General features: G+C 39.2%; 3 protein-coding genes across 5 annotated transcripts; 1 reads left to right on the top strand and 2 right to left on the bottom strand.

Annotated features, from left to right (window-relative positions):
* The first annotated feature begins 65 nt into the window (after positions 1-65).
* On the top strand, positions 66-2,219 carry LOC121998044. The gene is made up of 2 exons (XM_042552768.1): positions 66-1,841; positions 1,937-2,219. The coding sequence occupies exons 1-2, from the start codon at positions 381-383 to the stop codon at positions 2,060-2,062; spliced, it is 1,587 nt and encodes a 528-aa protein (XP_042408702.1). The 5' UTR covers positions 66-380; the 3' UTR covers positions 2,063-2,219.
* A 239-nt stretch (positions 2,220-2,458) lies between these two features.
* On the bottom strand, positions 2,459-8,349 carry LOC121998045 (tobamovirus multiplication protein 2A-like). Of its 3 annotated transcripts, none has more exons than XM_042552770.1 (7): positions 8,254-8,349; positions 7,745-8,101; positions 6,917-7,016; positions 6,214-6,294; positions 6,033-6,140; positions 2,971-3,180; positions 2,459-2,877 (listed from the first exon to the last, which is right to left on the bottom strand). In XM_042552770.1, exons 2-7 carry the CDS (start codon positions 7,981-7,983, stop codon positions 2,770-2,772), a joined length of 846 nt encoding a protein of 281 aa, XP_042408704.1. In that variant the 5' UTR covers positions 7,984-8,101; positions 8,254-8,349; the 3' UTR covers positions 2,459-2,769. The 3 variants fall into 3 exon arrangements, with proteins under 3 accessions (XP_042408704.1, XP_042408705.1, XP_042408706.1); XM_042552771.1 differs by having other exon boundaries at positions 8,202-8,335; XM_042552772.1 differs by having other exon boundaries at positions 6,033-6,137; positions 7,745-8,329.
* A 566-nt stretch (positions 8,350-8,915) lies between these two features.
* Positions 8,916-13,456, bottom strand: LOC121998041 (probable disease resistance protein At4g27220). The gene is made up of 3 exons (XM_042552760.1): positions 13,353-13,456; positions 9,339-12,433; positions 8,916-9,124 (listed from the first exon to the last, which is right to left on the bottom strand). The coding sequence occupies exon 2, from the start codon at positions 12,324-12,326 to the stop codon at positions 9,339-9,341; it is 2,988 nt and encodes a 995-aa protein (XP_042408694.1). The 5' UTR covers positions 12,327-12,433; positions 13,353-13,456; the 3' UTR covers positions 8,916-9,124.
* Positions 13,457-16,966: the final 3,510 nt, after the last annotated feature.

Raw genomic sequence — 16,966 nt, 5'->3', positions numbered from 1 at the left:
TGTTATTTTGACAATAAAATCATTAAAATAATTTTTTTATTAAAATTAAAAATGAAAGAAAATAAATGTTAAATTAAGAAATCAGAAGAGTGTGCGAGAGAAAGCAGGGAGCTAAACGAGGGGAGGAGGGCGTGCAACTTGGCACATGCGCATGCCTTCCTCTTCCTCTCCTCTCTTCTTCTCTGTTTTCACTTTCTCTCCTGCCTTCTGCCCGCACCTGCAGCAATTTCTCCGTCCCCTTCCTTCTCCTTCATCTCTCATGGTATCTTCAGTTAACAGTAAAACGTCAATCCCTTCACATTCCTCATTTCGCCAAACTCTTCATCATAATTGATTGAGAAGCGTCCATCCTTCTTGATTCCTCAGCAGCAGCGGCGACCATGAAAAGCAAGGACGGATGGGACAATGGCAAGCCCTCCATCCCCCTTGCTCCGTCCAAAGATTCTAAGCCTTTCCTCTGTTTTTCTATCCCCCGCCTCCTTTTCTTCTTCTTCCTCTGCATTCTCCTTGTTTACCTTTTCTACCCGACCAACGTCTCTCTCTCCACCACCTCTTGCCCCACCTCCACCTCCGACGACTCCTCTTCTATCCACCTCTCCGCGACCTACTCCTCTAATCAGACGATGACAGGATTATATCCTTCTCCTCCTCCTCCTCCACCGGCGACCTCGCCGGAAACCGCGACCAGCTTGCAGCACATCGTGTTCGGCATCGCCGCCTCCGCCAAGCTCTGGGAGCGCCGTAGGGAGTACATCAAGCTCTGGTGGCGCCCACGACAGATGCGCGGGTTCGTGTGGCTCGACCGACGCGTCAAGGATTTCGACTCCTCCTCAACTCGCGCCCTCCTCCCACCCCTCCGCATATCCGGCGATACCTCCCGCTTCCCTTACACCCACAGGCGCGGCGACCGCTCGGCCATCCGCATTTCCCGCATCGTGTCCGAGACTTACCGCCTCGGCCTCCCGGGGGTCCGCTGGTACGTCATGGGCGACGACGACACCGTCTTCGTCCCCGACAACCTCGCGCGCGTTCTCTCCCGCTTTGACCACCGCCAGCCCTACTACATCGGCTCCCCCTCCGAGTCTCACCTGCAGAACATCTTTTTCTCCTACGCCATGGCCTACGGTGGCGGCGGCTTCGCCATCAGCGCGCCCCTCGCCGCCTCCCTGTCCCACATGCAGGACCGCTGCCTCCGCCGCTACCCAGCACTCTACGGCAGCGACGACCGCATCCAGGCATGCATGGCCGAGCTCGGCGTCCCTCTCACCCGCCACCCAGGCTTCCACCAGTACGACGTCTACGGCGACCTCCTCGGTCTCCTCGCGGCACACCCCGTCGCTCCCCTCATCTCCCTCCACCACCTCGACGTCGTCCAGCCCATCTTCCCCCGGGCCGCCTCCCGCGCAGCCGCACTCCACCGCCTCTTCGACGGCCCCGCCAGTCTCGACCCCGCCGGCCTCATGCAGCAGTCCATCTGCTACGAGGCCAACAGGCTGTGGACGGTGTCCGTCGCATGGGGCTTCTCCGTGCTAGTGTCGCGGGGAGTGAGCTCGCCGCGGGAGATGGAGATGCCGGTAAGGACCTTCCTCAACTGGTACCGCCGTGCCGACTACACCGCCTACGCCTTTAACACTCGCCCAGTGGCGCGTCACCCATGTCAGCGTCCCTTCGTCTACTACCTCTCGGCCTCTCGCTACGATAGAGCCCGCCGGACCACCGTAACAGTCTATGACCGGCACCGCGACAAGCGGCAAGCGTGCCGGTGGCGGATTCCAGACCCATCTTCGCTGGTGAACCGCGTCGTCGTCTACAAGAAGCGCGACCCCGGCCTTTGGGACAGAGTAATTAATTAACACTAACACTATTACGATTCATACTTATAATTAATGGCATATACATACATAAATTGCGAAATTACTCGTGCACGGGTAAGCAGTCGCCCAGGAGGAACTGCTGCAGGGTGAGGCGTTCGCTGGCCGGAGATAAGACGATGGTAATCGTCGTCGGAGTTTGCCGAGACGGCGAAGTCACGGAGATATTGGATTCACAGGCTGCAAGTTGACCATGCATATATACTTATGCCTCCTCCTGCTTCATCTTTTTCTACATCTACAACAGGATTTACAGATATGTTTCTATCAAAAATTGAGAAATGTAGTGGAGAAGATTCTTTGAGATAGACATACACAGATTACATGCAACGGTTAAGGAGTAGTTAAAGGCACCATCATCATCTTAGAACCGTTTGTTTCCTAAAAAATAATTTATCTTGGTAAAGACTTTAAAATATTCTGCTATTTAATGCACATATAAGAAAATCGGACACATAGATTTACTGTGTTTATCAGAACAAGAAGATTGTGGGGCTGATGATCAAAGACTTAATAGAATTGATGCCATTAAATCGAGCAAAGCACCACAATCATTTGATGCACTTAAAAGAGAAACTATGCAAAACTGAAGGAAAAGTTAATGTACTAAAACAAAGCTTCAGCAATGCTGCATAGTTTATACAAAGGACCATCTCTGAAGGACAGAAACGTAGCTCTCCATACTCATAATACCATGCGACCATAATTACTCACGAGGTGCAATGAGATAGATACTGCAAGAAGAGATAAGAAGTTCGTGCAGTGAAATCAGGTGATACACTTGAGTTACACATCCAAGGAAACAGGGAAATCAATCTCCCAAAAGCTTCACAGGTTGAAGAGAAGTGACTAACAAACTGTGCAAACCAAAAAGTTCATCCCCAAAGAGGATGGATGGTCAAAGAATGGTACAACGGCTACTTTCTTCCATTTGCAATCCATTAGCTTGCTGGTATCTACTTGGATCAGAGGGGTTGTATGTGAACTCAGAGGTGTCGAGACCGAACTATCACAGGCAAATAAAAGAAAACGAAGTTTAAAGACCACAGCAGTAACAAGTAGCTAATATTATTGGCATAGTTACACAGAAAGATTTTACTTTTTCTCTCATTCTTTGGCTCCAAGCATCATTCCTGCTAGGACGATGGTCCAAATTGCCAAGCACAGGTACTCCAGTTGCTGGAGCTCCTTGCCGATTCACTAATGGCTGTCGGACAGAAGATCTTGGAGTGATATACTCATCGTCGCTATCATATTCCACAGGACTGTTAGCAGCTCTCACTATAAGAGCCAACAAAAATGCCAAACCCTGCAGGTGATACTCAAATAATTTGTGTCAGCAAGACAGATCATAAGTATATTACAAAATTTATCAGAATTAAAGTTCAGATGAAAACAGAATAGAAACTTCTCCTCTCTCTCTCTCTCTCTCTCTCACACACACACACACACACAATATTGTAACTACTCTGGACCAGTAGGCTAGATTTTAATAAATAAATTTCTGTGATGGTAGGCAACAAGAAACACAACAAAATGAATGGATGAAAAGGCTTCTACTATGATGTTAATTCTTTATAATCCAAATAAAGCCTAACTCAAAAGTACTAAAATCTCTTGCACGAGTAAAGTTTGCTATCTAGTATTATTCTGCATAATTGGCCTAAAGAAAGCTGATTCATTAACACAAATAAAGATGCATAGATGAATGCAGAATCAAATCCATGTGGACAACCCAAATAGTTGAGAGTTATGGGACTGGATAACGATAATTACGATGAATACAGAAATAGAAAATTAGCACTATGAATACATAATATCGACATCTATTAACAACAAAGGTCTTAAAGAAATCCTTTGGATACATAGAATCGACATGTATGAATACAATAGAGGTCTAGAAGAAAACCACTCAACAGGTAAGTTCAGATCTTCATACATATTTGCAAAGGTCTCACATTTTTAATATATGAACACCAGAAAACCATCTTGCTGCCTTTCATTTTCTCCAACAGCAGCCCTAGTTGCTCTCCTTTTCTTGGTAGCATCGCCGGAGCTCACCAGAGCTAGCTAAGACGGCCAGCAACGAAGAGAAAACAACCCTAGTTGCTGCCCTCTTTTTCCAGCAACCACAGTAACCCGTAGAAGGTATATTTTATGCTTTGTGTTAATTGATGGGTAGTTCGGAGAGCTATCTAGATTAGAATAGAGGTTTCATTTAGGAATGCAGAGTGGTACGAGGAAGCGAGATCAAAATGATCCTTCGACTTCGAGTTGTAGATAAAAATTTAGATGTTCATGTCATGATTCTTATTAGATAGTATTTTGATTATTTGAGTTATGTTTGGTATTATGTTTGTAGACACGAGCTCAAGTGGAGCACGGTGACCTGCCGCTACTCGAAGATTTTGCTGTACATAAAGTAGGTACACTCGAAGATTTTGCTGTACATAAAGTAGGTACATCTCTCTTTGACTCTTATATATTTATCCTTGTGCATGAATAAATTAATAATGAAATTATATATATTTGTATAATTGTTTTCGAAAGGGAATTAAAATGATATTACAAGTAGTGAAATGAGTTAAAATAATAAAATCATGAAGGGTAAATAATTGATATTATTTCTTGTTCACATGTGGGTTCATACTGGGATTAATATGAGAATGATCGTTTTAAAAAATTAAATAAATATTCTGAATTACTCTTCTGCTGATACTTATCTTTTTGACTAACCTGACCTTCCATACTCTATGCTTTTGATGTTCTACCTGTTGATACTTGTAGCTTTTTATCTGTGAACTCAGGATGATAAATTAACACACTTGATACGAAAATGTTAACATGATTGACCATTTGATATAAAAAGAGAATAATTATGATAAATGGATAAAATGAATCCTTAAAGTGAAATAATAAAGATGGTAAATGAAGAATATTAAAAAGTGAAGACTATGAGCCTAACTTTATACTAGAGCTTTATATTAGAGTACTGGACCGCCCACATGTTATTGTGGTAGCGCGGCGGCCCACGATCCAGAGTACTTGACTGTACACCCGAGGCGTGGTGGCATGATGTAACCCTCGGTCAGTGTTTATTATGTCTTCCATATGTGAGGGCTGATAGCCCATACGTCAGATGACATATGCAACAGTTTTATACTCTAAGGAGGCTTTTAGCCTATATACATATGGCATTTCACTCTGATGATATTGGCTCCAGTGATTCACTTTTTAGTTGATCTATCAGATTTACCCATATTGATATTATACCATAGATGGCATGTGCGACTGTTGATTAAATAAATAAGATTTGAGAATTGATCTTAATTGATGATAATATATGAAGATGAATTTTAATTCTAACAAATAAATGTTAGATGATTATAAATATACAATTATGTATATTATCTGAGAACTCAAAGAAGAAATAAAAGTTGAAATAATAAATGATACCTCTTTGATTTCTTAAACAAGATTACATTCATGCACATCTTTCCTGATTACCCACTTAGCCATTTGGTTAACTTTCTATATTCCTTGGCCTCCAGTTTTGCAAGTACAGAGATCCTTTTTGATTTTGGACTTTTATAGAGTTGCTCAAAAATCTCGACGTGCTGATTTTTTGGTTTGTTTTACTTTTGTTTCGTTGTATTTACATTTTGTAATTTTATTTTAGATGTCGTTTATCTGTATGGTCTTGTGACCTACGAAAACTATGATATATATATCAAAATTGATAAATTTCCTGATTATTCTATTTAGATGGTTCTTAGTGTTTCTTATATTATACTATCACCGAGTGGGGTACCAAGAACTATACTCCTAGGGCGTGACATAGGCAAGTTTTTATAAGATAGTTTGGCAAATTCATAAGACAGGACAATCCAAAAAGCCACATTTACTGTCAAGAATCAAAATGCTATAATGCCTCACACACTTTAACCTATAGTCTTTTCTTGAATGAATATACTTGCAAGCCATCCAACATGCCATTTCAAATGAATTCTACATTATAGTAATTTTCAGTAGTTAAAGAGTCACACATATGAATCAGGTTGTGAATTATACTAGCATTTATCAACATAGAAAAAGAAAGAAGAATAAAGTAATGATACAAAGACCGAAATGTTATTAAGAATTCCAATAAAACAGACTGACCTCTAATATGACAGCTCCAAGAGCAACCCACTTAGCTATCTTCCAATTATCATCCAAAAAATCATATATAATGTCAAAGTTCCCAGTTTTATCATCAGGAATAAGCTGCTAAGTGTCTAATGTCAGAATTCAACACAAGGAAAAACAAAAGAGAGGATAGAGATGTTACAAAGAAACTAACATCCTTCCAGCTATGGTCGAAGAATATGAAAGCAGCAGCAGCCAACTCAGCTACAATCAACAAAAACACTAAGAAAGCAAACTACGTTGTATTAAGGAAAGCATTGCCTCCAGCTTTCTTGAGCTTCATAATAAGATGAAAGAATAAATATTTTGCTCCTCGTTTTGTTCGTATGGATGCACATGTTGTACAACACTAACCAATATGATCTGTTATAGGTGTTTTTACAAGCAATACAAACCAATCTCTACAGTGTCTTAAGTACTACAGGAGCATCACTGGGATATCTTTGAGGCAGGATAGAAAAGTGCAGTAGTTCTGTCAAATCTTACCTCTAGCAGAAACCCTCATTATATATAAGCATCATGAATAATCCACTTGATCATTTATAAAATACTAGCCTGATAACCAATCTGTCTTTCAAGACGTTGAAATTTCAAATATATTGTTGCATGTGTGTCTGTGCATATGTGAGAGAGAGACAGCAAATAATTGCAGCTTCAGTTCAGTTGAAAGATGGAACATATGGACTGCAACCTCCAATTCTTATGTTAAGACAGATTAATGTGCAGCATGACTCTGAAAATAACAAGATATCTACTATTCTATAGATTATAGAAAATCCAACTATGTAGTTAAAAAAGTAAAAAAAAAAAAAAAGTTCAACAAAGAAATTTCTATATGTTTAATGACATCAGGATACAGAAGATAGGCAGCAACCATTCCTGGACACTGCTCCTATGCAACCAAAGCATGATATAACAAGTATGATAGCCCCAACACCTATAAACAAATAAATAAACCTGCAATACGTCCTATTTTGTCAATGATAAGTAGCAATAGTAAGTACTAAAACAACTTATACAAGATATTACTTAGGTTGCACACTTAAAGCAAAACTATAAACAACAGAAGAAACCCAAATTCTCTTAGTCAACGTTGGGCATAGATTGCAAATGTAATTGAAACAAGACAAGTTCACATCTTAAATTCATCTTCTACACCATAGTTTCTCTACAACTTGGAATACTAACATTAGAAAGCCAGCAATTATATGTACAAAAGGAATAAAATATTACCAGTCTCTGCTTGTGTTTAAGAGGCAACAAAAACAAACAAACCCCCCAAAAAAAAAACAATACAGACTTCTAGCACTAAATTATATATTGTTGGATGATCAACATAAGTATGCTGGCAATCTGCAGAATTAGAACAAAACTCTTTTTTCATAAAGTTAAGAACACAAAATTCTTACATTTGGTCAAGAAGAGGGTTGACCAAAAAAGAGAGTTCAAATTAAAGGAAAAGAAAAAATGCGTTGAATTGGAAAATCAGGTTGAAAAGTTGCCAATATAATTTCTTTCAGCAGTCAATAATGCTAATATAAAGCATCTCAACGATCAAGATAAGAACTTGATTCTTTTCTATCATAGCCCTGACAATCTCAGAAAATGAAAGGTGAAACATTCGCTAGATAAATCAACACCACACTCGAACCAAAATTGTATAACGAATCAGATGTACTACGTACCAAGCTTTCGGTAGATGGTCAAGGAAACTGGACGAAGAGAACACGGCAATAAGCATGGGCCGCCCAAGCTTCAAGACTTCCAGATCGTTGCTCGTCGGCGAAACCGGGTCGCCGCCAGGAGCGATCTTATTCCACAGCACCAATAAGTAGATCCCATATCCCACCATCGCCAAACCGGTGACCGTCAAAACAAAATTGAAAAGCTTCAACAAACATTCCCAGAACCCCTTGCACGCCATGGTCGACGCTAAGACCTCTCTTCCAACAATTGTTGGCTCCCTTACAGGAGACGCATATCCCGACTATCGACCGACCCGATCCCAAGAAAAAAAAGGCTCAAACAATCCAGTCCTCAAACTACAAGGAAAAGAAAATTCGAAACTTTTCAGGATTTTCAACAAAACATACCGAAATAAATATGAAATCCTAACGAAGCGATTTCGCAAAGGATCATGACTGCAATAATTAACGAAATCGAGAAGATTGCATGAAGGAAATTCCGCCCCGACCCCTGCCTCGACGATCCCGAAGGTTCGGCTTAGTCGTCGCCCGTCTTTCTGTCGCCCTTGCGAAGGCGGTATCCACTCTGTCGTCCCAAATTTACATTTTTATTTTTTTATTTATTAATTTCGTGTGGTGGGCCATTTATAATGTCCCACACGAGCGGCAGAGAGTGTATCAGTTGATAAAGGTCCAGCAAGAGGACGAGGCTAGTTGACTGGACGCCAACTCACGCCTGCAAGGCTCTTCTTCAACAACAACACCCATAAATATGTAACTGTTTCCTCTTCGTTATTGAAGCCCTCTAATTCTATCCTAAATCGTCTCATACTATCGAATGAGTTATTTAGCCATGATGACTTGGTGAGAATGCAAAGAATTCTCAAAATGTAGATTTAGGTGAAAATAAAATCACAAAAGATTTTTAAAATTTCACCTTCATTTTTTGAATTTTTTTCCGATTATCCCTCCATTTTAGACAACCTTTTCTCAATCACGTGCATCAACCTACCATCCTAGAAGTATTAACAAAAAAAAAAAATTCAAAGTTGGATAATCATCATCTAACTCAAAAAAACAAGCCTAAAAATTAAATTTCAGCAAAGAGTAACCTTGATAACATAATTAAACATATCGAGAAATAAACAGTATTAAGAAGCATATTATCAACTCCCATGTTTGGTTATCTATTACAATTCAATCCTGAGAAATACTTGAACACACAGCCACAGAATCAAATAACTTCTTCATTATCAAAGGGAGAAACAAACTTCGAAGCGACCTCTCCTGACTTGGTTGACACTTTAGGAACCTTCATAATCGGTGAGTATGGTAAAATACTCTTCCTCTAGTCTCCACATCTGGTGTGGTTCCTAAAAGCTGTCAAATTCACATGTATGTTTAAGGTAGAAGGTATATATATATATATATATATATATATATATATATATGCAGCTAGAAGGTAGACTAGCTGCATTTGTATCAAAGAACCTATGATCATGTGCCAAATTACCGAAAATAGATAATCTGAACTAACATAAGAAACCACATTAAGGATAACATTCCTTCAGGAGCAGATGAGATAGACATATACCTAATGGGAAGAACTAGCCTGGGTATTGGTAGATTGGACACCTTTGCCGCTTTGGTCGCTCTCTCTGTAGAGCTTAGTTGATGGCTTAAAGATAGATGCAAAATGTAACTTAAATATTTCATTTTCTGGCAAAGATTCCCACCACCGCTCCTCTGCCTCAATAACTTGTAATGTTGGTGCAAGCTCGTTGGTTAGCCGTGGTGGCTTTAACTTAGGGCATTGATGGATTTTGATCTCAACAAGGGAAGGCAATGACAGATTGATGAGCCATAGTTCTTCCAACATCTTCAATTCTGAGAGGGAAATACACCTTAATTTGGGCAGACACATACCGTCTCTCTCTGAATAATCTTCGATTATCATGTTTAGATACGGACAGCCATAGACTTCCAATTCTTCTAGACAACCAAGCTGACTGATCATTTCTTCTTCGAAGACAAATTGTATCATGTTACACTTGCACAAATTTATTTTTCGCAGATTAAAGAAGCTAGGAGCAGCAACAACATTGTGGTAAGAAAAGATACTCACTAGTCTCGGAAGGTGTTCTAGGTGCAAGAGCTGCAAGTGTGGATAAGTATTCTCCTTTCCCACCTCAGAAATGATTATAAACTCCATCTCTTCACATTCCCACACCCAACATTCTTCAACGCATTCAAGATTGTCCAGCCCAAGTTCAGATATCGAGCAGAGTTTTGTGTTCTGATAGACACAAAGCTTGTTTGCATACTTTAGAAGTCTTCTGCAAGCAAAGGCATTACTAGTGATGTCTAAACATCTTCCTCTTCTTCTTTCTGGTTCTCTTGGTCCCTCCTCCTTTTTCTCAACATATTCAATCGGTGCCATAACAGATCCCACTCTAAGATAAAAACTTGTTAGATTATTCCAATTACAATGTTTTTCAAGGAGAAAGGAAAGTCTTTGATTCTCTAAATCAAGTGAGAGATTGTTCAATCTTTTCAAATGCTCGAGCTCCTCAATGATTTCCTTTGCGTTCTGCAATCCTCTTAAATAAAAACTTCTGTTCATTTCGAGGTCTTCCAGGCGAGAGAACTTAGCAATGAGTCCAGCAGGGATTTTCTTGAGGCGATAGGTGCATGATATATTAAAATAAACCAATTGAGTTAAACACACCATACCCTCCGGCAGCTCAATGATTCCAGATTCTCTCATATCAAGAAACCTGAGCTTCTTTAGCAATTGGACACGATCAATACTCCTTAAGTGGGGACATTCTTTGAGAATGAGGGCACTGAGGTTGACTAACACAGAAATAGATTCAGGAAGGAACTCAATACTGGTGGCTGACAGATCAAGAACAGAAAGTAGCTTCATGTGTTGAAAGAATCCTTCTGGTATCTCATACAAACTGGCATTACCTTTAACCAACAAAGTGGAAGCATTAGGGCAGTTTAAATCAACTTCAATCAATTGTATATCATTTTCCATCAGTGAAATTTTATCCTTATCCTTCAAATCCTCTGTATCGACAAGTTTCTCCAGCCCCATTCCAGCTTTTACCCAAAACCTTTTACCTTCTTCGGTGCTATCAGTGGTAATTTTTATAGCCATGTCTCTAATGAGATCATGCATCTTCACCATGTCTTTCTTTCTACTCCTTTCTATCAGACATGAGTCAATCAATAATATCAAAAGTCGATGAGCATCCTGATAAGCATCTCTCAAGCTTTTAGCACCATCTATATACCCTTCCATTACCCAGTACTGTATCAGCTCTTGAACTGCAATGTCATGGTCTTCAGGGAATAGCGCAGCAAAAAGAAAACATTTTTTAAGTTGGTCGTCTCTTAACATATCATAGCTGAATTTCAGTGGAACGAAAACACTATCCTCCATGTTTTCAACACCAAAGTTTGATTCCCGAAGCAACCTTAGAGCTCGCTCCCATTGGTCCAAGTGGACTTCCTTTCTCAAAGCACTTCCCACGGTGATGATTGCAAGTGGCAAACCCCGACACTCTCTACACACTGAACGAGCAACATTCCCTATTCTTGAGTGGATATTTCCACCTGCTTTTTCATAAAACAAGTTCCACGACTCTTCATCAGGTAAAATTTTCACCATGATTTCCACATCAGTCTCCATCTCATTACAAATCCATTTTTGACGAGTAGCTATAACTATTTTGCTCCCATTATGTTCAGTAGGAGAAGAAATTCCTAGATTTTCTAAATCGATATTATCCCAGACATCATCTAAAATTAGCAAGAACTTTTTCTGTTTTAACCTCGTATACAATACCCCCGAGGCCTTCCTTTCATTTTCCTTCTCCAGTTCCAGGTACACCCACTTCCCAATATTATTACGCAATTTTTTCACGTCTTTATTCCAGTTCTTTGAAATAGTTTCAAATATGACAACATCAAAACACTTAGTTCCTTGGTGTTCATTGTTGAGATTTATCATAAGTCTAGTTTTGCCAACTCCCCCCATGCCCCAAACTCCAATCTTTCCGATGGCATCATCCTGTAGGAAGTTCCGTAACTTTTTTAATGTACGAGAAGAGGATGTGTTGTTCTTTATTTGCGACGTAGGATAATGTAGCTCGGCAACGGGTGGAGGAACGACTGGTGGAGGAGGAACAAAAAAATTCATCGATGTCCTCCCTTGAACATCAGAAGAAAAACTACTCGCCCTCACGATTTGTTTCCCCAACTTGTACCGCGTCACGATCTTGATGCCAAAGCATGCACTATTTTTCATCCTTCTTGCTTTTGAACAAATCTCTTCCGCCTCAGCTACAGCCATATCAGCATCGTGTAGCCAACAGATAACCCCATCCGTGCGAATGTATCCTCTGATCTCAGCATTTTCTATCTCCCTTAAAACATCAGCTTTTGCAGAGGTAAGTATGCCTTTGTTCATCTCAAGTTGTCTTAATTTCTGACTAAAACCAAAAATGTATGCAAGCTGGTGAGACATGGGATCCCATAGAAGCTTGAGACATGCTACCGGAACACTATCCATTGTAGAAGCAACAAGATCAATCCACAAAAGCAAACAAACTAAACTTGTCAAGTCTCTGTGAGCTAGGCCCTTAGAGAGCTAGGCTTTACTCGATCACTACACTTAAACTGCAAAAATGTCAGAACATCAGAAATGATTGAGAATTAAGGGCAAGTAGTGTTTTCTGAAGATAAGTTTAAATGGTGAGTGCTTGTCTTGTAATTTGATGTTGTATTTTACCATGAATCTTTCTATTGACAATTTCTTTAGGTAGTTCTGCAATGAATGTTCATTGATCATCTGAAATTTGGGTCAAGCTGGATTTAAAAAATAATCATTGTTCATAGTCTACACTAGAAATATCTTATGTTTGATTCATGCTTATAGATAATAGAAGTTGTCATCGACAAATTGCAGTATCTCAAGCATTTATGAATTTTCTATTCAATTGTTGGCTAGAGTAAATCAACTTATACTTCGCACATGCTAACTCTGCATGCTTGAGCATGAATGCTTTATAGATCAGGACTGTTGATTAGCAGAGTCCTATTGGGGTTTTGCTAAAATCTGACCTAACCATAAATGGTCAAATCGCTACCAAGGTCTAAGGAGTATGTATTACAAAACAACAACACACTTAACAAACCGAATTAAAAGCACGGGGACTGATTTAAAAGAGCAAAGGAACATCGAAACAGTTATACTGAAAAGAGAAGAAAGAAAGAACACATCAAAACATTGAGGATACTTAGAGAATATCAAACAAAATCATGAATAGCCAATCTAAGTAGTCAAATTTTCATTAAAAGATACTTATTAACATTTTAATTCATATAATAGGGGAAATTGATCATGATTGCAACAAACAGAATAGTTTGTAAGCAATAATCATATAAACTACAAACTTTTTTCTTATTTTGCTAGCACATACAAAGGACTTTTACATCAGCTATATTCTAGTATTTAGAGCGTAAAAAATTATATAAGATGAGGGGAAAAAAGAATACAAATACATCAAACATATAAATACATGAAATAGGTGAATACCAGCCATAGCAGATTCTTCTCTGCTGGAAATATGATCTGTGAAAATTTGGGTAGAAGAAGGGGAGGATTGCTATAATATAAGGAAGAGTTGACATTGATACAAGAAGAAAGGGTCAGAAAAAGTTGGAAGGTGTTATTATTATCATAACCTCAATAAATATCGTTAAAGCGATGCCAAAAACCATAAAACCATGGCAGATGGCAATATAATAAGAAGCAAGATGTCATGGAAACTTGTTGATAGAAACTAGTCAACTCCTGATTTATAATATTGTATATTTTAAATTTTCTACTATTGTTGTTATTATAACAATACCAATAGTATAGTCACTGATCCTGTCCGAACTATGAGTTGATGAAAGTTAGGGACGTGGCGCTCTTTGCTGGCTTCGTGTAGACGGCGGGCTGAGATGGACCTCCGGCGAACCTGCAACAAAGTCGGGCCGGGAAGGGTTCCCTGTGACGACCCTCCGACGCTCAAGTCAGGTGAGCAGAAATCTGGAGCAAGACAATGAGAACTGACAGTGTGGATGATTGCATACCTCCGCTGAAGCTTAGGGGTCCTTATATAGGACACCGGGGAGGTGCGTGCACGCTTCCCGAGGCGTGCACGCTTCTCCAAACATACCTCAAACATGAATGTCAGAAAAAGCATGCCTGACGCCATTCCTCAACCGTCCGAGCATATCCCTGACGGGACAGTGGAAACTTCCATCGTACGATTCTGTGTACGGCCTGGCCGTCGACCACGCCGATTGTCGGTGGCAGCTGTCTCTAGGCTGATCTCCCCAGCTGTCCCTTTTGTCTTTTTCTGTCTTTCGTCTATTCCTGGGTCGGGCGGGCCAGTCCCCCGGCGCCCCAGGCGCGCGGGGATGTGAGTGTATCGGACCGAGCGGGAAGGCCCCCGGTCATGTGCTCGGATGAGATTGCGCCACCTTGATCTGCGACTCAGCCGAGCGGCTTGGCCGCTCGGCATAGAAACTCCTTTACCTTGCGTCGGAAACCCGACCTGTGGTCGAGTTGTCTTTCGTCCGGCCTAGGAGATTCCGCTCGGCAGGACTTTAGGGTCGACCCTCTTGATCTTTGACTCCTACGTGTCACTGACCTCCTCCTGGGCGGGTCTCCCGTTCTTACCACCGGATCAGTCATCATTATTATGATGTCGATGTCCATGACTCAGCAAGAAAGGTTCTGAAAATAGGATAATTGTTATTGGTAAAACTTTTCAAAACAAAATGATAAAAAGAGTTAAAAGTTTAATTATCAATTTGATGAATGAAGAAATTCCGATGAAATTAAGGTGGCGTTTGGTTCTCTCTTAGGAATCGAAATAGAAATGAGTATCATAGTATTGTGAAATGGGAATGAGTATGAGTTTGAGTATCATTCTTAAAAATAATGTTTGATTAATTGAATATTTTCAATCGAAATAAACCTAAATTTTCTTTTTTATCCGTAGAGTAAAATAAGAGAAAAAATTATATGGGAGAGAAAGTTGAATGTGAGAGAAATATATGATTAGAGAGAATGATGAGAGAGAAAGTGTAATGGGAAAAAATGAAGAAAGTGAAAGTATGGTGAGAGAAAATGAGGAGAGAGAACACGATAGGGGAAATTGAGAAAAGAAAAAGTATGATAAGAGAGAAAGTATGTTGTGAGAAAAAAAGTGATGAGAAAAAAATGAAGATAGAGAGAAAGTGTTATGAGGGAATGTCATGCCTCGGGGGTCTAGTTCCTGGTATCCCACTCGGTGACAATATAATATAAGAAACCCTAAAAACCATCTAAACAACATAACCAAGAAATGTATCAACTTTATATCTATGTCATAGTTTTCGTAGACTATAATTACTATACAGATAAACGACATCTGTAACAAAATTCCAAAATGTAAATATAGCGAAATAAAAGTAAAACAAACCAGAAAATCAGCACGTCGAGATCTCTGAGCAACTCTATGAAAGTCCAAAATCAACTATAATATCAAAAGGATCCCTGTGTCTGCAAAACTGGAGACCAAGGAATGTAGAAAGTTAACCAAATGGCTAAGTGGATACTCAAGAAAGATGTGCATGAATTTAATCTTGTTTAAGAAGTCAAAGAAGTAGAGTAATTCACAATCTTTTGTTACAACTTTAGGTTATCCTTAAAGTTCTACATTTATACATATATATGTATAATCATCTTCTCATTATCTATAATTAGGTAAAATTTTTATATTAGATTTTAGGATCTTCACCTTATCATCATTTGTCATCATCAATTAAAATCAATTCTTCAATCTTATTATTTAATCAATCGGTATACAAGTTATCATAGTAATATCAACATGTATATCCATAGTCTAAATCTGATAGATCAACTAAAAAAAGTGAATCACTTGAGCCAATATCATCAGAGTGTAATATCTCATAGATAGGCTAAAAGCCTCCTTAGAGTATAAAACTGTCGCATACGTCATCTGACGTACGGGCTCTCCGCCCTCACCGGTGGAAGACATAATAAATACTGACCGAGAGCTACATCACGCCATCACGCCTCGGGTGTACGGTCAGGTACTCTGGATCGCGGGCAGCCGCGCTACCACAATAACACGTGGGCGGGCCAATACTCTAATATAGAGCTTTGGTATAAAGTTAGGCTCATAGTCTTCACTTTTTAATTCTTCATTACCATCTTTATTATTTCACTTTAAGGATTTCATTTTATCCATTTATCAAAATTATTCTCTTTTCATAATAAATGGTCAATCAAGTTAACATTTTTTTATATCAAGTCTGTTAATTTATCATTATAGGGTCCACAGATAAAAAGCTACAAGTATCAACAAATAGAGTATAAAAAACATAGAGTATGAAAGGTCAAACAAGTCAAAAGACAAGGTATCAATAGAAGAGTAATTCAGAATATTTCTTTAATTTTAAAAACAACCCTTCCCATATAAATCCCAGTATGAACCCACATGTGAACAAGAAATAATATCAATTATTTACCCTCCAATGATTTAATTATTTAATACCCCCTTTCACTATTTTAAGTATCATTTTAATTCCCTTTTGAAAATAATTATATAAATATATATAATTTCATTATTACTTTATTCATGCACAAGGATAAATATATGAGTCAAAGAGAAATGTACTCACTTTATATACAACAAAATCTTCGAGTGTCGGCAGGTCATCGTGCTCCACTCGAACTCATGTCTACAAAATATAATACGCCATAACTCACATAGTCAAAATACTATCTAATAAAAATCATAACATGAACATCTAAATAGGGATCATTTTGATCTTGCTTTCTGGTAATTTCCCCCATCCCTAAGCTAATTTGGATCAAATATATCTCACACATTTTTTTTTCCAAAATCAGTTTAGGTACCTTCATCCTTTTAACATTATGGAAAGGCTATCAAGACAAAGAAAACAAAATTATATCAGATTCACCTTGAGAAAAAAACTGATCGCTCCTATTCATTGCTGGAAATCAAGAAAAGAAATCACCGCTAAAAACCTAAGAGAAAATGAAACCAATAAGGGTTTATTGTTGTTGGCAGGGAGAACAGGAACCAAAGGGTGAAATAGCTAAAATGTTGAAAGAACAAGGAAGGA

Source organism: Zingiber officinale, chromosome 6A, assembly GCF_018446385.1.
Source record: "Zingiber officinale cultivar Zhangliang chromosome 6A, Zo_v1.1, whole genome shotgun sequence".
NCBI lineage: Eukaryota > Viridiplantae > Streptophyta > Magnoliopsida > Zingiberales > Zingiberaceae > Zingiber > Zingiber officinale.
Note: the sequence above shows the minus strand (reverse complement) of the source record. Positions and strands in the feature narration are given on the sequence as shown.